A 23145-nucleotide genomic window follows, 5' to 3' on the forward strand; every position below is an offset into this window, starting at 1 on the left:
ACTACTGCCCATTGTGGCTGCTGGGGCTTACCCTGGGGCTTACCCTGGGGCTATCCCCTTATCTCTAGCAGCCACAATTTTCCCATAGGATGCAGGGTAGCCTGCAACAGTGCCACTGTATCACCATGTGGGAATTTAGTTTGGATTGGACTGCTACACTACAATCCTGAATAGCCATAATGTAGACAAGCAAGAAGTGCATACACAGCTGACATGTTTGGATGGTCTTACCACAGCCACTCATCCTTCTCTATAGATAACCCAATTTTGATGCTGGATGATTGACTACAATAAAAACTTCTAATATAGTTTGATCCAAGTGGTCACTTTCTGAATGTCCACACTATTTTTGTCTATGACTGTGGCCTGAGGATGCAATCCAACATGCAGTTAAGACTGCTAACTCCTACTAAAGTAAATTAGATTTAAACAGCCTCTCTGTGTGTAGGATTGCAGCTTACATCATTTTATGTTTGAGAAAGCTTACATTCCCCATTGGAGCTGAATATTACCTGGTTCTGCTTTTTACACTTGATACTGTGGTTTTGTTATATTCTCTACTGTAGTTTATTCTGTTATTATGTAGATTACTCAAAATCACTGGTGGTGGTCCCTTGATTTCAAACAAGGGCAGGGTTTGAATATAAAACAAATATCATCAAGTTTCGGTTGGGATGTGTTAGAAGACTAGATTCCTCCTTTATGTGATGCAAGTTAGTTGAATGCTATGAAAGTGAACAATCTTAGGTCTCTAAAGTATAGCTTATACCCAATGACTTCTCTTGAAAAATGTCACAGAAAATCTTGACACACAAGAAAATGACAAATGCACATATTTTGCGGTATTAAAGTTTGTAATGCAATAGAAAGTTATAATTCTCTTCCTGGTTAATTCTAAATGCATAGGTCGTCCTAATGCTTTGTCTTGAATGGTTTATTCTTATGCTCAGCAGCACATCTCTCTAGGGACAGAGCTAAAAAAATTCCATCAATTAGTGAATTTGTTTTCCAAGAGGTAGTGGAAAGAGAGAAAGGGCTCCAGAAATGCCCAAGGCATCCATGTTGTACTTCAAAAGATCAAGAGAAAAAACAGGGCAAAAAGCTTTATAATTATGATACCATGCTATTATATGGAAATAAAATTAAAACCATTCTTAGGACACAAAAAACACTCTCATTTGCTAGAACTGGAGAAAAGGGGAAGTTCTTTGATTTGGGTTTGGATTCTGCAAGAGCAAAACCAGGTTTGAAATCTGAATCATCTCTAGAGACTGACTATTTCAGGGATGACAAACATAAAGCCTGCAGAAAGTATCCAGCCCACAGAAGCTCTTTATCCAGCCCACTGAGCTCTCCCAGAGCTGCCCTTTCAGCAGTGCTGCTTCTGCTGGGGATTTGGAAGGGAGAGACAGGAGGCCTCAGAAGACACTACGGGGGAACAGGCAGATCAGAGGGCTTAGAAAGGAAGATGCCGCTGAGGAGCTGGGATAGATCACATGGGCCACTCTTTTAGTAGCACCACTTCTTTCAGGGCATCACTTTGTACATGAGCTGCAGAGAGATGCTTCAGCAGCAACAATGCTGCTGAAAAGGCAACCTGCTTGATAATCAGGCTCTCTCATATCTTTAAAACATGATCAAGATTTGCATATTTTATCTTTTTGACATTTGCAACTGACTGCCTACATGAGAACAACATGATTATTTGAGGCCATCATCTGCTTAATGATGTCACTTCCTGCTTAATGACATCACCTCTATCCCTCAGCAAGTGCCATTTTGGCCCACTGTATGAAATGTGTTTGACACCCCTGGTGTAGTTCTTGAAAAATGATCCCTACTTACTTATATACCTAGGAGTTTACTCATAAACAGTCAAAACATCATGGAGTTCAGAGTTGAGTCAGATAATTTTGGCTTTTAATGTCAGATACAAAAATATAAGGTGAGCACACAGGCTTCTAGCCTTGTATATGTGACCAATATACTGGATAAGCTTGAAGAGCCAAGAATACAAAGACCCTCTTCTTACAAGAAGGGAAATTAGCAGAGGTTTTCGTAGACCTAGAAAACATACTCAGTGCTGCCACCTTCATTCCTTCCTAATCCTGCAGCCCTTCAGATTCCTAGTAGTCAACTGAGACTCCAATAATTCCTTGGTACTCCTAGGAGTTTGGTATACTACTTGGAAAAAGACACTTGCTATATACTTTCAAGACATTATCTTTCATAAAGAAAATAAAGAAAATGTTGAAGAAAAAAAAGAGAATGCCTTGGGGTGTCATACTAATGGTAGACTGTTTACCCTGCAGTTAGAGCTCGGATCTGAGAAGGAACCTCAAAGACAAAGAAGGTACAAACCATGAATCCTCCACACCACCTCTGACTTTCTGGGGTACTTTATGAAAATTCAGCCAGACAGTCTATTGAGGCAGCAAGTCCTTTGCTGCTCTTGGAGCCTTGAGAAATGCTCAACCTCATCACTACCTATAGCTGGGGTTAGTTTGTCTTCCTCCCCAACTTGTTTCTCAATTGGGACAGCAATAAATACTAATTTGGGGGCTCTCTCCCTTCTTCCCCCCCCCATAGTAACAACATAAATCCATTTTTCAGCTATTTTAATGAGGCTGCTGATTATTATTGCACGAAGCACATAGCTCAACACATGACTCAATGCTCTTTGGAAGCATACACACAGCAAAACCTTCACCAAGAAGCACAGAAACACGGACAGACATAAAGATAATTATAAGCATGGAGGGGGGAATATTATGGTTCTCTTCAGGTCATAAGAACAAGCTTGCACTGAGTTAAAAACCAGTCATTTCATCTAGAACTGCATTACTTGATATACGTTCAAGGTGCAAATTATGATTTAGGTAGGGGAAGAGGAGAAAAAACAGTTCAAAGAAAGCACTACTTCTGCTAAGCAAAGTATAAATAGAGAAAGTAGAATCAACTCTCACCTCAGAGATGTGGTAAACACACAAAGGAGCATTAGTGATCCAATGTAATTAGTGATCCATGGTGTCTTACACACCCTCCCCACCTTCTCAACAGCAATCAGTTTATCATCCTATCATCCCATTTGACTATCTTTATTGAGCCAGCTTGGTTCCCCAATTAATCCATTTATTTATTTTTCAGTGTTATGAGATAAAGACAGGGAATTCACCAGATCACCAGCCTTTCAATATGAGCTAGGGCCTTATCAATGTCCATTCATTCATCCAGAACGGGACCAGGAAAATAATAAATAAGTATCTCTCTTCTCAGTTCCTCCAGTCAGCCAGATGTCAGGCAAACCAGCAAATGCATTTTTGTTTTAAAGTTAAATGTAAACAGTCAGTCTCCTGCTGGTACCTGGGAGCATTAATCTTTCACACCAATGCATGTTTCCCTCACCAGCTCCAGCAGAAGTTTCCTGTCTGTCTCTCCTCCTCCACTGAAATCAAGAGAAAGGAACTAAACCACCAAAAACAGTGATCAGCTGAGATGCTGGACTGACTGAACACAAGTTGCAAGGGATCATTTATCATGGGGATACTAATTTAGGAACACTAGGAGGTACTATACTACCAGATATTTATATGAAGGCTCCAGTTAAAGAAGCCATTGACTTCAAAGAGCCACAAAACACTTAAGCCATTTGGCCACAAGGACTTCAAGTGAGATTTGAAGCAGTCATGAGTAAACACTCTAATTCAACTGGTTTGCAGGTACTACTGTCCACATGTGAGCACTTGGGAAGTGTAAGGATTCTGGAACAAAGGAGTACTCATCACAGGGTAACTTGTACCAGCCTGCCTGAAGACATTTTAGTGCCTGAGATGGGCAGTTCTTCTACACAAGCCACACTGAAATCCACATGACCTATGCAGGAGTATCTCTGTGTTCTTGTCCAGCTCCTGTTCATTTCAGTGAGTCTTGGGTGAGTCTTCTCCACCAAATTGTAGCCCATGGGCCAGATTTCTGTCTCTTTGCTCTGCCACCCTTAATGGCTTTCAGAATCTGCCAACTGAAGTGACTGCCTCACTTTGTGACACTTGAGAGTGGCTTCTGACCTGCAAAAAACTCATTCCCTTGGAATGCATGTTACTGGAAGTTAAGTTCCAAAGGGAAAGCCCTGCCAGTCTGTACCAGAACCCCCCATCCCACACACACCCCATAGTCTTTGGCACTGAAATGCTTTCTGCCAGGAGACATGTGTCCACTCTTCAGGCATCGCAAGCACTCTGAGTGTGTGTACTGAAGTCATGCACTGGGATCTAAATAACAGGAACTTCATTTGAAGTGAGTACATGGGGGGATGTACTGGGTTGAGCTGAGCAGTTGAACAGATTGGGATGGTAAGGGTAGAAAGGGGGAGATCTGAAGAGCTAGTGTGTTGGAGAAGTCCAGCTGTTGTCAGCACTGAAGCTGCACATAGGGGCTGCAGTCCTGTCCACACTTACCTGGGAGTAAGCCCCATTGACTGTAATAAGACTTACTTCTGAGTTGGCATGCATAGGATGCAGCTCTGAGGCTGCAATCCTATCCACACTTTCCTGGGAAGAAGCCCCACTGACTATAATGGGACTTACTTCTGAGTAGACAGGCAGAGGACTGGGCACTGAGGCTGCAATCCTATCCACACTTACTTGGGAGTAAGTCCCACCTACTAGGATGGGACTTACTTCTGAGTAGGCATGCCTAGGATTGGGCTCCCAATCGCCAGAGCTGCCTGGCACTGGGAGATGGGACACCAGGCTGGAAAGCAGAGGACCGTGAGGAGTCTTCCCTCCACCGCCCAGGTGCCTCCTGTCTGCCTCCCGGCGCGGGGTCTGCCTCCCTTCGCGGCCTGCACCTCTCCCGGTGCCGTGGGGGGCCGAGCCGCGTCGCGTCCCACCCACCCCCCAATCGGTCCTGGGAGGCAGGCAGGCGGACACTTCCAACGCCTGGCGCAGCAGCAGCAGCCGTCTGCCAGGCTGCAGTCGGGCTGGCCAGCCTCTGCTGGAAGAACCTCGGGGCGAGCAGCTCCTGCCATTCCCCGAAAGCAGCTCCAGGGACTGGGCGAAGGTGGCCCCCTCCTCCCGGGCGCTCAAGTTTCCCCGCTGGAAGGGATCGCGGAGGAACAGAACACACACACACACACACACACACACACACACACTCTCTCTCTCTCTCTCTCTCTCTCTCTCTCTGCTCTCCGGGACCCCCGTCAAAGGGGTGCGCAGGAGGCGGGCTGAGTGGGGGCTGCAGGCTGTCTGGACGCCCTGGCTGGAGCGCACTCCCGCGAAGCATTCCCAAGACAATGGCTCCCCTGGCCCCCTCTCGCCTGCGCTATTTAAGAGCCTAAGCCCACGCCCCACTACTCAGAAGTTAGTCTCATTACAGTCAGTGGGGCTTACTCCCAGGAAAGTGCGGGTGGGACTGTAGCCTCAGAGCCCAAGCCTATGCATGCCCCGAGTCCCATTATAGTTCCATTATAGTCAGTGGGGCTTACTCCCTGGTAAGTGTGGATAGGATTGCACACAGAGCCTAATCCTTTGCATGCCTACTCAGAAGTAAGCCCTATTATAGTCAATGGGGCTTACTCCCAGGCAAGTGGGGATAGGGCTGCAGCTTCAGAGCCCAAGCCTGTGCCTGTTTACTCAGAAGTAAGTCCCACTGCAGTCAGTGGGGCTTCCTCCCAGGAAAGTGTGGATAGGGTTGCAGAGTCAGTCCCTTGCCCCGCTGACGAGAGGAGGGGTCTGGCGGGCTGGCTGAGCAAGGAGCGGGCGGGGAGAGCGCCCAGGTGCGGAGGCGCAGGGCGGCCTTACCTTGCGCGGCGGAGCCGGGGCTGCTGGCGCTCAGGATGGCCAGGGCGGGCAGCACTACCATGTGCAGTAAGTATCCCAGTCCCAGTCCGTAGCGGGCGGCGGAGGCTTCCAGCGCCTTCCCCATGGCTGCCTCGGGAGCGGAGCAGGGAGACGGCTGGTGAAGCACCCCAAGGCGGGCACCCGTGGGTGGCCAAAGTCCAGCGCGCCCCCGTCCCGTCCAGTGCAGCCCGCCCCGGACTCCTGCTGGGCGCGGTCCCGGAGAGAAGAGGCTCAGGAGAGGAGACCTCCGGCCGCTCCCGTCTTGCAACTGATCGCAACTTGCAGCTGCGAGCCTCGGGCTGGAGGAAGCCCCTTGGAAGCTGCCCTCCGGGGCGGGCTCTCCGTCGGCCCCGCGGGCTGGGAGGCTGGAGCCGGCAGCCGGGGCTGTCCTTCCTCGGGCAGGGCGGGCGCCCCTGCTGAGCTCAGGGGCCCGGGTGCGCACTGCGAGTGCAGGAGCGAGCGGAGCGGCGTCCAGGCGGAGGCGAAGCGGGCAGGAATGGTCATCTCATAGTCCGGCCAAGAGGTCCGAGGGGGCTGCTGGAGGAGGAGGAAGGGCGAGGAGCAGCAGCATCCTAAGTCCGGGGGGGGGGGAAGGAGGAGGATGGCTCCGCGCTGGAGAAGCCAAGACAGTCCTGCAGAGACAGACGCCCCTGCCAGGAGGCGGCGAAGAGCAGGGAGCGACCGAGCCCCTCTGCCGCTTCCCCCCCGAATGTGGTCCAGGAGCTGCTGAGTGGAAGCCCAGGCTAAGGCACAGCGCTCCAGCCAATGGAGCTCCGCTTCCTCAGCAGCACCTGCAAAACCGGAGCTGGAATCTCGGACTGGACGGCGCGCTGCTCCTCGCCGCTTGCGCACCCCCGGAGCCCTGCAGGAGAAGGGCGGAGGGCTCCGGGAAAGGCTGGAGCTCCTCTGGCACCAAGGTATGGAAGTACTCTCTAGACAGAGTCCAAGCCTAAGCAGGTCTACTCAGAAGCAAGTCTCATTATGGTCAGTGGGGCTTACTCCCAGGTAAATGTGGATAGCAGTGCGGACTGAGAGCCCACTCCTATGCATGTCTACTCAGAAGCAAGTCTCATTAGAGACAATGGAGCTTACTCCCAAATAAAGTGGATAGGTTTGTAGACTGAGAGCCCAAGCCTATACATGTCTACTCAGAAGCAGATCTCATTAGAGTCCATGAGGTTTTCTCCCAGGTAAATGTGGATGGGAGTGAAGACTGAGAGCCGAATCCTATGCATGTCTACTCAGAAGCAAGTCTCATTATAGTCAATGGTAAGTCAATGGATACCTTACTCCCAGGTAAGTGGGAGACTGAGGCTCCAATCCTAGCCACACTTTCCTGGGAGAAAGGCCCATTGACTATAATGGGACTTACTTCTGAGTAGGCATGCCTAGGATTGGGCTCACAGTGACCTTTCCTACCCTGCATGTGTTAATTATAGGGCTGTGTGTGCAGGACTGCACTCTCAAAATCCCCAATCCTAGTCCCATTATGGTCAATGGAGTTTGCTTCCAGGAAAGTGTGCATAGGATTGTAGCCTTACTTCCTATTGCCCTTAAATTCTCTGTACTGCTTGGAATGGTGAGCAACATGCACACAGGCTGCAATCCTATCCACACTTACCTAGGAATAAGCCCCATTGACTATACTGAAACTTCTGAGTAGACATGCATAGGATTGGGCTCTCAGGCTGCACTCCTAAGCATGCATTCCTGAGAGTAAGCCCCATTGGAGATAATGAGAGATACTTCTGAGTAGATAAGCTTAGGACTGTGCTCTCACTGGCACAGATCTTCAATGCTTGAAGTGGAGATTGTGCCTGTATTAGTACTCTGGCTATGTCGACTTTACAGGGAACTGAGTGTAGAATCAGATGTGTTCATTAGATTTGGTTAATAGAAGAGAAACAGGAGTATGATCTTGGGTATCCTTGCTGAGCTTCTGAAAAAAAAGAAGACAGAGACAGAGAAAAAGATCATCCAAAGGTTGAATTTTCCATGTTACATAGCAGGCATAAGCCCATGCAATCAACTCCATGTATGCATGGTACCTGCTTGCAGTTAAGGCAGGAGTAAATACAGCACAATCCACCCCCAAGAGATAGCAGGGGTTAATCTACTTGGGCTGCAATCCTAATCTCACTTTCCTGGGAGTAAGTCCCATTGAACACAATAGGACTTACTTCTGAGTAGATGGATTGTGGATTGTGGCCTTATTTAGGATTGTGCCCTTACTGACTGTTCCCAAGAGGAATTTAGAGCACAAGCCTATGCAAGTCTACTCAGAAATAAGTTCCATTACAGTCAGTGGGGCTTACTTCCAGGTAAATTGGATAGGATTGTAGCCTTTAGAGCAGGGATGTCAAACTTGTTTCATAGAGTGGGCTGAATAGCAGTCATGGCACCTACTGAGTGCTGGAAATGACATCATTAAGTAGGAAGTGACATCATTAAGCAGATGATGGCCAAAAATAAGCACTTTGTTTTTATACAGAAACTCATTAGCTTCAAATGTCAGAAGAGAAATTGTGCAAATCTTGTTCATAATTTCAAGTTACGAATGAGCCAATCACCATGCTGGGAGAGCCCAATCATAATTATTGGGAGCCAGAAAAATTGCTTTGGGCATCTGGCCCACAGGCCTTATGTAAATACTGTTAATAATTATGTTTGAGACTCTTGATTTAGAGCATTGTTGCACAACCATTCTAAGCCCAAGGTTGTCACCCTGTGAAGCTGCCCTTCCCATGAAAACATGGGCTACCAAGGAAGAAACAAGGTCCTTTCTGTTGGCTCCTCCCCCCCAAATTCCATAGATCTATTTTATTTAAAATATTTATACTCTGCATTTTAATGTTAGGAGAAAATGTGCTAGGTTGCTGTCTGTTTTGCTTAGACCAGAAGGTGGAGTATGAATTTGCACTTCCCATCCATCTATCCTCACCTAGCAACAGGCTCTACTGTATTTTCTCTGTAAAATTAAGCTAGTAAAAACCCCAAAGCGTGCTGGCCACTAAGAGATTGGGGGAAAACAGCAGTAGCTGTTTACCTCCTCCAAGACCCCATGGACATGACATCCTGACTTCAGGCATCACCCAGTCAGAGACAGGGTTAGCCTATCCCAGCAAACCCCAAGGGGTCGAGACAGCTGACCCATACAGGCTCAGCCGTGAGCTGGCCCTTGCTTAACCAGTAAGGGGGCTCGCCAGCCAGTCTCACCAACACAGACAAGTGTTGTCAGAGCGGTCCTGGCTCACCCCCTGACCTTGCTTACCTCAGCATGCACACCACCCCCATTCCTGGCTACCCAGCCAGCACGCCACCTGTCCCACCAAGGGAAACCTTTAAATAACTACGGCTGCAATCCTAACCCATTTTCTAGCACTGATATAAGGGCAATGCAGCTCTGAGGTAACAAACATTGCCTTATCTTGAGGAGGCCTCCATGACTGCCCCCCAACTGCAGGATGCAGCATATGCCCTGCTGGCACAGCTATGTCAGTGCTGGAAAGTTGATTAGGATTGTGCCCTACATCTATAACACCATGCCCAAATGCCAGTCCAGGGTAGGTGAAAAAACAATAACCATGGCCAATCAGGTTACCAGCCAAAAATTCCTACCTGGCCCCCATATAGAACGACCAGCTACTCTCAGACTGGACATAGGGCAGGTGGGCAGGGCTTGCTGAAAAGGCATGGTCTGAAGCTGGGGGGATCTTGCTGGCCCCAGTAACAGCCATGCCACACCCCCAATTGATCCAGTAGCCAATTAGTTGCCTCTGTTTTCCCACCTCTGCCTGATCCCATCCAGGAGGCTGGGCAAATGGCACCGGGGCTTTAAGTTCCCCAGTGCAATTCTTCTCTCATCCCATTCCACTCTTGAATCAAAGGAGCAGAAAGAGAAGCGGAGGCTGGTGAGTGAAGGAGCGCAGCAGCTAATCCACTGTATGAGGTCACCTCAGCTCGCCTCATTGATGAGCTGAACTTGACTCTCTAGGCCTTCTAGACTAGGGATTCTTCCAGCCATCTTGCTTGGGACAGCAGTAGATGCTGCCTACTGATCTAGGGCACTTTCAGATGGTGTATTTAGTCAAGGATTGTTGCACACTATTCTCTCCTTGTGGGTGGTTTACACAATATTGTCATCCATCTATTGTCCTCCTATATTTTCCCTATGCTTACATCATCACATTTATTAACATAATATTCATTAATAACAAGAGTGGTAGTAAACCAACCCAATAACCAAATGTGCAGGCTGTTTCCTTGCCCCCCCCCCCATTATATTTACTGAGGTGTGGAAGGAATATTACAGTTTCATAGGAAACTGCAGTAAACACAAAAGCAATGACTGGCTGGTGCAACAAGGAGTTAGAACATAAGAACAGCCCCACTGGATCAGGCCATAGGCCCATCTAGTCCAGCTTCCTGTATCCCATCGTAGCCCACCAGATACTTCAGGGAGCACACAAGACAATAAGAGACGTACATCCTGGTGTCCTCTCTTCCAGTCCATCTGGAAGTGCCCTCCGGAAGGAGAAACCATTTATTTCTTGACTTGCCCTGTATATTTGGTCAAAATGGCCATCTGCAGTCCTTAACAGAATTGCTTTCTGACCAATTAACATAAAGACAGATTACTGGTGTAATGATAATAATCTGTTGGTTATACCTATAGACCAGGGGTGCTCAAACTTTCAACTTTAGGGATGCTGGACCTTTAACAAGTGTATAGAAGAGAGAATTGCAGCAGGTGCAACTTGTCATCCCACAGATGACAAGCTACACCTGCTGAAATTCTCTCTTCTATGCACTTGTTAAAGGTCCAGCATCCCTCAAGTTGAAAGTTTGAGCACCCCTGCTATAGACAAATCCTATGCTGGACTATTCAGAAAGAAGCCCCATTGAGTTTGATGGGTTTCCTCCCAGGGAAGTCTGGATAGGTTTGTAACCTTAGTGGGTCTTCTTTTGTCTACCTGGCAGGTAGAATTAGAGAGGTGAAGACATGTGACCAATGTTATGTGAATTTTTTTCTGGTATTATGTTACAGATGTATTACTTTCCATTTTGTGGCAGCTATGATGGATTTAACCAAAAAAAACTATACCAAACTTAGCTGAACTTGGCTTGACTGGGGAGGCTGGCTATGGCAACTTTAGGGAACTGAATATTCCCAACTGAATAAGCATCTGCTAAGCAGCAAAATGTTGGATAGGTTGACAGGGACACTAATTTATGTTTCATCCTAAGAGGACAAGGTGTCCTTAAAGATAAGTGCATTTCTTTTTTAATATGACTGCAGCACAATCCTAACTAACTCCATGAGCAGCAGTGCAGTATTGGCAGCACAGCTTCTGCTGTATCCCTCAGGAGAGTGTTAGATGGTGGAGGTCTCCTTGAGTAAGCCCCAGCAGGCACTATGGGTCTCAGACCTGCGGCAGCTATATCACTGGCCCAAGCCCACATTGATCCATGATGGTGGGTCAAGGCTGGGAAAGGCTTTAGGATTTGGCAGGTGCCACTGACACCAATCCCACCACCCTCCCAGGCCCGATTCACTCATTCCCCCATTCCCTCTCTGTGGGTTCCACCTTCCTCCACCCTGTTTTGCCCTCTCCCCCACCTTCCCATCCCCCACATCATCTTACCAGCCTCAGCAGGTCCTCCAGGATCCACCAGCATGCATGGGAAGGCTCCAGTCTTCCTGCCAGCACCCCAGCAACCAACAATGCCAGAGTGTGCTTTACAGCTGCTTTGTAGCAGACAGAGCCAGCAAAATACACATTCTGCTGGTGGGGCAGCCTAATAAAATTGGGGTCCTAGTCTAGTAGATCCTGGAATGCGGTGGACATAGTGAACTAGATTTCAGCAAAGAACTTAACACTCCAATTCTAACAAAATACTGTCCACAAGGCGCAGCAACACAGGCTGTGTTGCATCCTGTGGGCAGCCAGATACCATGCAGGGGTGAAAAGGGAAGTAATATAATGTCCTAGTTACCCTCCTCTGCTCCTGCATGGTCCACAATGAGTCAACTCAAACCTGTACTAGCCATTTAGCCGGCACAGGTTCTAGTAGAATGAAGGAGTCATGTCAGGAACAAAATAGGGTTTAGGATACCAAGGAGTTCTCCCTGCTAAGACTTACCCCTACCTGCCTTGACACAGCCCCCCCATCCACCTATCTCCTGCCCCATTCTACCCATTCACTTCCCACCAGTGGCTTATCTATATGGTAGCTTACCTGTACCTGCTGCCTCTTGCAGCAGTGCCCAGAAAATGACCCCTAGCACAGCCATACCATCAAACATTTTAGGGCAGTAGAACACCTTTCCACTACTGGAATGTGTGCATACACCAGCTGATCCTAGTTAGAACTGAGCCAAAAATCTCCCATGATATCCTTGTGGATAAAATGGTAAAATGTGTTCTAGTTGCTGTCCAGTCCAAATATTCCAACTCCCTTCTAATGCTTACTTTTTGGCTAATTAACACCCTCCTTTTATCTCTAGAAACAGCTGTGGTGTGCAAAGAAATGAACAGGACTCAGCTGAGCAATTAATTATTTATTGCTACAAACACAGACACTCCTGCAAGTCCTCTTGTCCAGAGGCTTTCTCTCCCCAAAACTCCACTTAACTCAGTGGGTAAAGGTCCAAAGCCTCCAGTCCAAATCCAATCCAGTCTCCAAAGCACAGTCCAGTCTTCCCAGTTCAGTCTTCTGCAGCAGAGTCCCTCCTCTGTGTTCTCTGCAGCAGAATGTCTCCTCCAGCAGGGTCCTGGCAGTCCTCTCTTCTATGTCCTCCAGCAGGGTCCTGTCTGTCCTGTAGGTCTGGGGTCAGCTAGCCTCTGGGTCAGGGTAACCTTTGGTCTGTTAGCTTTGCTCCTGCTGAAGCTGCCTTTTATCCTGCAGCCGTTGTTAAGTCCAAATGCAGCTCAGCTGTGAGTTACCTCCTTAGCTCATTCAAAGCCCCATCAAGGTCAAATGAAGTTCAGGTGTCCATCCAGGTCTCCATTGGCCTTGATTGATTACAGCTGTGGAGCCAGTCCTGCCCTTCCTAGAGCTGTCAAACAGCTGTCAAAACAGGGAATCGCTTCAACACCACATCATCCACCTGATGATTTTCTGATCTTCCATTACAGTTGCTACCACTGTTAGGTGGGTTCAAGGCTGGTTGAACAACAGTTCCTAGTGAGTTCAAATGAATGGCTCCATGCCAATCTGGAATATCACTGGCTCTGTCTTGTCACCTGTGTGGTTCAACATATTTATAAATGACGTGGATAAGGCATATCAATATTTTCAGATGACAGTATGGGAGGGCACAGAAGCAGAATTCAAAATGACCTTGACAAGTTTCATCATTGATCCTATACTGACAAGATGACATTCAGCTGAGACAAATTTAAAGCCCTGCACATGGTACAAGGCTTTTTATATAGGATAGGGGGAGACCTGGTTTGCACTTGTAAAAAAAAAATCTAGGTATCCTAGTGAACCACAAACTGAACACGAGTCTGTAGGGCAGTGGTTCCCAAACTCTCTCTTAAGAGAGTTTGGGCTGCTGGTGTAAGTGCTGGAGGGGAAGAGAGGGAGAGATAGTGACTGCACTCAATGATTGCACCACTGCTGGGGACAAAGGGGCTTTTAAAAAACTTACTAGAGGTCTCTATGGTACTCTGGAGGATGTAGGGTGCCTGCGGCTGCCTCTGCAAGTCTGTCTGCACCTCCAAACTGCTAAAAAATGTGATTGTGACCCACTTCCCAGTTTTCAGGCAAAAACTGCCCAAGCAATTTTGCTTGCGCAGATCCAGCTAACACCATGCTGGTGTTAGCCCTTACATTGAAGAGACTTCTAGCCTGCTCAGTTTCAGCAGGCCATGTGGTCCTGATGTGCTAGCACCTAATGGGACTCTGTTCTGCATTAGTAAGACCTCGGTTGGAATAATCAACCTCTGGCATTTCCCATCCCCTATTACAATGTACTCTGATGAGAGGCTGCTAGGGCTTTGAGTCTCAATTGGATGGTTTAGGAAAAAACTTACTGGGGGCAGATGTCAGCATTTCTAACTCTAGGGGGACTCAGAACCTTGCTTCCAGTTGAGGCATAATAAGTCATCCCCATTTATTACGTTAAACTGGTGAAATAGCTCTCTTTCCCACACATCCACTAAATGTCAGCTTTGTCCATGGCATGAGCACTTACTACTGATACAGTTATCATGTTGTTCTTAGAGGTGACTTCTGGGGAGGAGTACCTGTTGTCCTGTAATACTAGCTGTAGGAAAACAAAAATGAGGATCTTGAGTTATATCCAAAGAACTGCATGACTAGTTTCACACATCCAAGAGAGATTTGGAATTTGTTTTGTGAACAGCATCCTCCCACACTGCTCTCCCACCTCTTTTGAAAAGGAAGGAAGTTTGAAAAGAAGTATTTGAGGTGGCAATGGGGAAGAAGGAAGCAAAGGAATCTTTGCTTCTTCTCAAAAAGAAGAAGCAAAGATTCCATGGGACATGCCAAATCCCTGGGGCATGCCCAAATAGCTCTTTGGACATGAGAACAAGTTTCGGGGGAAGAAATGGGGGCAGAATGGATGGGCAGATTTTTGTTTAGCTGGGAGGCCAAAATATTCCAAAGGAGTCAGATACATCAAACAAGTTACAAAGTAGCTGAAATGAACTATCATGATACAAAGGAAAATACCCTGAAAACCTGGTATTTTTCCCCACCCACCTGCCTTTTTCCACATTCCTTGAGTATTTGTCTCTATCACACTTACCTCCCATTTCCTTGTTCATAGCCTGAACTTCATAGCCTGTCCTGAACTTCATAGCCAAGAGGCAATTAAAAAGAGTAAAAGGCATGTTTTTCCCCTGCATAACTATTGTTGAATGGAAGCATATGGGTGATGTGAAGGCTTCAATTTGTGGTAGAAGTAATGAGTGCAGTACCAGGAAATCCAGCATTTCCCCATCTCCTGGAAGTGGGAGCCAATAACCTGGAGTGGGGGTCAGTGTAATGCTGAATGCAGTGCCATCATTCCATATGACCATGCTCTCTTTCTCTCTACATTACCAGAAAGATGCATCAAGGGTGATGCAGTATGACAGTGGCTGTGCATTCCTGATAAGGTCTAGTTAGGCCCTCAGACTGACTCCCATACATTGTGAAAGACATTTGCCAGCTCTGTCCTCAGCATCATATGTAGCATTTGTAAGTGCTTTTGAGTGTTCAGAGTACCTTCTCATGTACTTTCTGGCTGAAATGCAATGTGTTATTTATCCCTATTTTGCAGAAAGGGGAGTGAGACAGAATGGCTTGCCTAAAGTCACTTAGGGCTCAATCCTGAACCTGGCCAGTGCTAGCGCTGAGTCCTAGCAGCAGTGTTGGGTTCATAAATGTGCCATAAAGCACGTTTATGGCACCAGGCAAGTAAACAGCACCAGCACTGAGCCCATGCCAGTCAGGTGCTGGGCCCAGTGCTGGCAGGAAGAGGGTGTGCTGCTGCCGGGAGTAAGTTCAACCATCAGGTGGCGGTGTGGCCTCTGGGAAGCAGCAGAGGGCAGAACAAGGACGAGGAGAGGGGAGAAACTGGGGCAGGAAGGGGGCAGGATCAGCAGAGCTTTGCTGTGCTGGATCCTGAACTTCATGTCAGGCCTTCCAGTCCAACACAGAGTCTGTGCTGAGAAGCTGCATTTTGGGGCTTTCCCAGGAAGAAGGGGACAAATGCCCCCTTCCCCCCCCCCAAGACACTCACTGATGCTCACTGGAAACAACAGTAGCCACTTTGATGATGATGCTCCTGCAGGCACTGGGAAACTCAGGATTGGGCTGTTAGTGAGCTCATGGCATAGGGATCTGAAGCAGAGATATTCTGATTCACAGCTCGGTCTCTTAACTGCTAATAAAACTATACCAGCTTTATATCAGAGGTCCAGCACCTCTGCTTGTCTCTCTTCATCCTATTCTGTAGTATCCACCTATTGCTGTCTTTTTATCTGACCTTTTAGGCAACACTAGGAGAGCATCTTCACAGTATGGAGTTTTGTTCTGTTTGCAGTAATATAGAAGAAAAGTGCTGACCTTGCACTTTACATTATTATGCATTATGATCAGGGGCTCATATCACCGGTACTTAATATATAAAGCTGGAACCCTCTGTCACCAATTCTTTATGTGAGAGGTTTCCAGATTAACATGAGGGTCCCAGAGAGAATTTCCCTTTGCAGCATTCAGCCGCCTGGGAGTTACATTAGGTGGAAGTTAAGAGAGAGAGAGAGAGAGAGAGAGAGAGAGAGAGAGAGAGAGAGAGAGATTTCATGCTACTATGTATATATCGGTCATTCCTCATAGGATTGGTGAGTACACCAAGTGGAAATGAGCTTTTCATTTCTACGAAGGTGCCCTGAGGATCTCACAATCACATCACACCCTGTAGCAAGCCATAAAGAATGGCTGCAGGTGGGAAATGTGTTGGGAAACGTAGACAAACATATACCAAGATGAAGTTTGATCTTGAAATTTGCCTTAGCAATGTGCATGTTGTTTCCATGTTGCTTAAATATTTGGTCAAAGAATCATAGAACCATAGAGTTGGAAGGAACCTTAATAGGTCATTCTCAGGCAGGAAGAAATCACATGCAAAATGAGATGGGAAGCCAAGAGTGAGTGAACTCTCACTCTCTGTGTCTCTCTGTAGTTTTTATCCCTCCCCCAATAATTCAGTAAAAATCAGGTACCTTGACTGCTTTGTATCTATTTGGCTGCCTAGAGAAACCTGTTTAGTTTTTTAAAGATTGCACTGATGTGTATATTTTCAGACTACTTTGTCCATTAAGTTCTAAAAGAACCAAACAGTATTACTGAAAGAGACGGCGGTAGTGGCATAGCTAGACGGGGTGCAAAGCACTAAGCACCTATCAGTCGGAGCATATGCCTCCATTTTGCTCCCCCCACCTAGAATGGCTCTGAGGGACTGCTTGCACACTGCGGTGAGGCTCCCTGCAAGACTTAGGGCCAAATCCTATCCAACTTTCCAGCACTGATGCGACTGCAATGCAGCCCCGAGATAAGGGAACAAATGTTCCCATATGTTGAGGAGGTCTCTGTGACTGCTTCCCCACCACAGGATGCAGTACACACCCCATTGGCACAGCTGCACCTGCACTGGAAAATTGGATAGGATTGGGCCCTTAGTGCTTTACGCCCCCTCTAGCTACACCACTGGACAATGGGATTCCGGGTTTTTATCTGAACAAGCATCATTCCTGTGACTGCCCCAGTCCCTGCCTGGATGGATAGAATGCAGGGACCCAGATGGAAGCATCACATCACATTTGCAAGTCACATTTCCCTCTACTCAGTGGAGTTTTTTCTCTTCCCTCAAGATACCATGGAAATTCGAGATGGATTCTACTGGGATAAGGAATGGCTTTGCCATGTCCACAAAATTGAGTGCAAAGAAGGAAGGAGGATGGCTAGATGGGCTCCCCCTCCACCCTGCTCTATGGACTGAAGAGCCTGCCTGGTGTTCTGCAAGTGATGGTGGCAGCAGAGGGCAGGGGGCATTGTAAATTTCAACTAGAAGGAGGAGAGAGAACCAGAGATTGTGGAAAGATACTTATTCGAAGGGCAGAAGCAAAGACTCCAAAGGTGGTGATCATCATCAGCTACTTCATCACAGCCTATGCTGGGATGCTTATAGTCTTTAATTTGGGATCCACCCAAGATTCTGGGAATCACAGAGATATCTTTGTAGGATTCTTGCTGTTCTGAGCAATGTCCTCTACTACTACTACTACTACTACTACTACTACTACTACTACTTTAACAGCTCTGTTACAATCCAAAATCTCACATGTGCTTTTTTTTCCAGCATGGAAAGGCTTCAGACCTATTGCCATTCATGTGGCTTCTTCAGACCATGTACAATTAACTGAATTCATTGCCTGACAATGTGATCTTGGAGATGGCTCAGTTGCCTTTAATATGGGAATTTACGGAGAGTTATCAATCATCTATCTGTGGTCACAATAACGATATGGAAACTTAATGCTCATGTTCATGTAGTGACCCTGATTGTCATTTGCTGGGTAGCAAGAGAGTAGAAAGAGTAGAAAGAGTGTTGCCTTCATGACTTGGTGGTGGGCACCCTGGAAGCATCTGTTGGCCACTGTGGGAGGGAAAAAAAGACTGGACTTCTCTGGATGTCCAGAGCTCTGGAGCTCTGGAAGCTCTGATCTACCAGAGCTCTTCTTACCCATTCTTAAGATACAAGAGCCATGCCAGCAGGGCCAGCCCAAAACTGTGTTGTGTCATGCCAAATGATGCCCCCCCCTTATTACCTGGTGACATGTCAGCCTCTGCTCCTCCCACTCCCTGGATTCAAAAAGGAAGAGTGGGATGGTGAGGAAAAGGAAGCCTGGAGGTGAGGAGAGTAGGAAGCTAGAGTGTCTCTTGGAGTGGAAGAGTGGACTTGAGTGAGTGGACAGAGGTGGGTGCCCCCTTCCAATCTGCTGCTTGTGGAAACTACTCTTTGACCTTATGGACAGTCCTGCCAGAAGGAAGAAGAGCTGGTATAAAGTCATGAAAAACTGAAGTCCTGCTTTTAAATGATACCTTAGCCCCATGTTCACTAGACGCCTCCAGGTAAGCCACTACACACCCTATCTTATATGAGACTAATATGGAGATAATAATACCAGTCTACTTTAAAGTTCTGTTAGGATTACTGAGATAATCCTAGCATGTGGGCTGCTTTGAGCACTTGGAAACACACTCTTTAAATATGTATTACACAGGCCTAAAAAAAATATTAAATTTTTTTTAAAAAACCCACACAACCATTCTTTAGATGCCAAGAATGTTTGAACGAATTTAGGATCTTTTTGGGGTGCTGAATAAAAAATGATATCGGTTTTGCCTGATTGGCTCTAGTTTTGGGGGTATGGCATAGCCACCTTATATGCGGATTCAAGCAGCTTCCTCCTGAGGAAGCCGACGCCATGGCTTCCTCAAAAGGAAGCTGCTTGAATCCGTATATAAGGTGGCTGTGCCATACCCCCAAAACTAGAGTCAATCGAGCATACTCAGATATTTGGGGTGCTAATTCAACACCCCAAGTATACCCAAGAATACGTCTAACTTTCAAGACAACAAAATGTGTGTTGGTCTGTTATTTATTTCTGAAATATAGTTTGTGGTTGTAAGGATCAGAGCACTGTTCACAAAGGACACTCATAAGCCTGTCTTCATGTCACAGGAGGCATCTGCATAAGTTCATCCTAACAGCTAGTTCACACATTGCCGTTTCTTGCCTAAGATGTCGGTAGCAGAGTAGGAACAATTCATGATCTGTCTTCTTTTCACTCCCACTGCATGTATCAGAAAGCCAATACAAATGCTTACTTTCCAAAGCATATGCAGTATCTAGATTTGGGCATTCACATATCTTCTCTAATAATTGTTGGCAACCTTCAGTCTCGGAAGACTATGGTAGACTCGGAAGACTATGGCTCTGGGTGGTGGTTCTGGCACAGTGTCTAGTGTGGCTGAAAAGGCCGAATCGGGAGTGAAAATCCCTTCCACACTGGGAGCAAGTGTAGTGTGTCCCTGGTCTGTCTCCCTGGCTATGGGCCTTCCTTCTTTGCCTCTTAGCCTCAGACTGTTGGCCAAGTGTCTCTTCAAACTGGGAAAGGCCATGCTGCACAGCCTGCCTCCAAGCGGGCCACTCAGAGGCCAGGGTTTCCCACCTGTTGAGGTCCACTCCTAAGGCCTTCAGATCCCTCTTGCAGATGTCCTTGTATTGCAGCTGTGGTCTACCTATAGGGCACTTTCCTTGCACGAGTTCTCCATAGAGGAGATCCTTTGGGATCCAGCCATCATCCATTCTCACAACATGACCGAGCCAATGCAGGCATCTCTGTTTCAGCAGTGCATACATGCTAGGGATTCCAGCTTGTTCCAGGACTGTGTTGTTTGGAACTTTGTCCTGCCAGGTGATGCCGAGGATGCGTCGGAGGCAGCGCATGTGGAAAGCATTCAGTTTCCTCTCCTGTTGTGAGCGGAGAGTCCATGACTCGCTGCAGTACAGAAGTGTACTCAGGACGCAAGCTCTGTAGACCTGGATCTTGGTATGTTCCATCAGCTTCTTGTTGGACCAGACTCTCTTTGTGAGTCTGGAAAACATGGTAGCTGCTTTACCAATGCGTTTGTTTAGCTCGGTATCGAGAGAAAGAGTGTCGAAGATCGTTGAGCCAAGGTACACAAAGTCATGGACAACCTCCAGTTCATGCGCAGAGACTGTAATGCAGGGAGGTGAGTCCACATCCTGAACCATGACCTGTGTTTTCTTCAGGCTGATTGTCAGTCCAGAATCTTGGCAGGCCTTGCTAAAACAATCCATGAGCTGCTGGAGATCTTTGGCAGAGTGGGTAGTGACAGCTGCATCGTCGGCAAAGAGGAAGTCACGCAGACATTTCAGCTGAACTTTGGACTTTGCTCACAGTCTAGAGAGGTTGAAGAGCTTTCCGTCTGATCTGGTCCTGAGATAGATGCCTTCTGTTGCAGTTCCAAAGGCATGCTTCAGCAGGACAGCGAAGAAAATCCCAAACAAGGTTGGCGCAAGAACACAGCCCTGCTTCACTCCGCTTCGGATGTCAAAGGGGTCTGATGTGGAGCCATCGAAGACAACAGTGCCTTTCATGTCCTTGTGGAAAGATCTGATGATGCTGAGGAGCCTGGGAGGACATCCAATCTTGGGGAGAATCTTGAAGAGGCCGTCCCTGCTGACCAGGTGAAAAGCCTGCGTGAGATCTATGAAGGCTATAAAGAGTGGCTGTTGTTGTTCCCTGCATTTCTCCTGCAGTTGTCTAAGGGAGAATACCATATCAGTGGTGGACCTGTTGGCTAGGAATCCGCACTGCAATTCTGGATAGACACTCTCTGCAAGTACCTGGAGCCTCTTTAGTGCAACTCGGGCAAACAGCTTTCCTACTATGCTAAGGAGAGAGATGCCGCGGTAGTTGTTGCAGTCACCCCTCTCGCCTTTGTTCTTGTACAGCGTGATGATGTTTGCATCCCTCATGTCTTGAGGTACTCCACCTTCTCTCCAGCAGAGACAGAGGATTTCATGCAGCTCAGTGACGATGATCTCTTTGCAGCACTTTAGGACTTCAGCAGGGATGTTGTCTTTTCCTGGTGCCTTGCCAAAGGCAAGGGAGTCCAGGGCCACGTTAAGTTCTTCTAGGCTTGGTTCACTGTCAAGCTCCTCCAACACAGGCAGGCACTCAATGTTGTTCAGCGCTTCTTCGGTGACTACATTTTCTCTGGAATATAGCTCAGAGTAGTGCTGACCCAGCGTTCCATCTGCTGCACCCGATCCTGGATGACCTCACCTGCTGCAGACTTCAGAGGGGCAATTTTCTTCTGTGTTGGACCTAGGGCCTGCTTGATACCATCATACATCCCCTTGATGTTGCCGGTGTCAGCTGCTATCTGTATCTGGGAACAGAGCTGGAGCCGGTAGTCGTTAGCACATCTCCTGGCAGCCTGCTGGACTTTGCTGCGAGCAGCTCGGAGGACCTGCAGGTTGCGCTCACTGGGATAGGCCTTGTATGCTGCTTGAGCTCTCCTCTTTTCCTCAGTGACTGGTGTCAACTCCTCAGAGTGGGCTTCAAACCAGTCTGCCGTCTTTTTGGTCTTCTTGCCGAATATGGACAAGGCGGTGTTGTAAACAGTATTCTTGAAATGTTCCCATCTGTTGGATGCGTTTGCGTCGGCCGGGCCTGGAAGAGATTCCTCAAGCGCTTGTGCAAATTCCTCCACTTTTCTCTGATCCCGGATCTTGCTGGTATCAATGCGAGGTCTTCCTTCCTTTTTCGTGTGATACAGTCGCTTTGCTTGTAGTTTCACTCTGCTGCACACCAGGGAGTGGTCAGTGTCGCAGGCAGCACCGTGATAACTGCGTGTGATCTTGATGCTGGGAAGGCTGGAGCGTCTGGAGAGAATCAGGTCGAGCTGGTGCCAGTGCTTTGATCTTGGGTGTCTCCAAGAGACTCTATGTTGGGGCTTCATGTTGAAGAACGTGTTTCTGACACAGAGACCATGATGACAGCAAAACTCTAGCAGGGTATGAAGATACGAAGATATGAGTTTTGCTGTCATATCTTCTCTACCAATTATTATTTGATGCATTCACACTCCATTTGGGGGAAAGAAAAAAAGTAGCATGTGACATGGCCCTTAAGTATTTTCAAGAATGCTCATTTACCCAGGAGTAGTTCCGCTCAATTCAGTGGGGCTTCTCGGTTTATAAGTAAGGTGCATAAATATTATTGCAGCTGGGAAGTTGAAACTGAGAGGGAGTAGCAGCATAGTGAATTGATGAAGGGGAGTAGTGCAGGCAGTGGCGTCACTAGGGTTTGCATTACCTGATGTGGGAGACCGGCATGTCACCCCTATGATGGACCTTCTTCCATGAAGTGGGCGGGCCAGTGTCCCAGGCGGTAGGCATGGTAATGTACCATTGCCCCGCCCCCACTTTTTTTTGGCTATAACTTTTGATAGAATAGAGATATTTCAACATGGTTTGTTTCCTTGCATTCTGCATGAAATAACATATTGATTGATATATACCATGATGGTATTATTCAAAATACCAAGATTAAAAAATATTTTGGCCAGCAGTGTTATCCCTCCCCATGTGCATCAACCCAATGTGGCACCCACCTCCTGCACCCTCCTAGCAATGCAATGCAACTGTGAAAAGGTATATGTGACAAAAGATGATATATGCAAGGAACAATTGCATGTGTACAAGGTTTCTTAGTATCTATGAAGAGTCACCAGTGCTCAGGTTTCTGAGTGCTTTAAGGTTTCTGTCAGCCCTGGGGCAAAGCCCTGCCTGGTGCCCACCACCCATCCCAAGGCACATAGGACACCAGGGTGCAACCTTGTCTGTGTGCCTTTTGATGGTGTGGGTTCTCTGCCAGTTCCCTGCCTGAATGACTTCTGATGAAAGACAGAGGGAGGTCACCTTGGAAAACCTCCCTCCCTGATCTGTAAAAGAGTTTCTCAAATATGAGAGATTTTCCTTTTTTTAAAAAAAAACAAAACAGAACAAAAAGTAGCAGGAAATGAGCATTCTGGGGGAGTATAGCCAACCCATTCCCTTATGAACATATACCAGGCAGGTAATCAAGAACAATAAAGACTGCCCTGCATGGTGAATTGGTGGTGCCAAGGTGGTGCCCACTTCAACCCATAGGAAAATTTTTTGGCTTCTAGAGGCCTCCTCAGGGCAAGG

The 23145-nt window shown here is 47.3% G+C and overlaps 1 protein-coding gene across 1 annotated transcript in view; it reads right to left on the reverse strand.

Annotated features, from left to right (window-relative positions):
* The window catches only part of UNC5C (unc-5 netrin receptor C), a 394830-nt gene extending 388905 nt beyond the window's left edge, over positions 1 to 5925 (reverse strand). The window contains exon 1 of the mRNA XM_066631993.1: positions 5802 to 5925. Within this exon, the coding sequence (XP_066488090.1) occupies positions 5802 to 5925 (124 nt within the window). The remainder of the gene's footprint in view (positions 1 to 5801) is intronic.
* Between the last annotated feature and the right edge of the window lie 17220 nt (positions 5926 to 23145).

This window comes from Tiliqua scincoides, chromosome 6 (assembly GCF_035046505.1).
Source record: "Tiliqua scincoides isolate rTilSci1 chromosome 6, rTilSci1.hap2, whole genome shotgun sequence".
Classification (NCBI taxonomy): Eukaryota; Metazoa; Chordata; class Lepidosauria; order Squamata; family Scincidae; genus Tiliqua; species Tiliqua scincoides.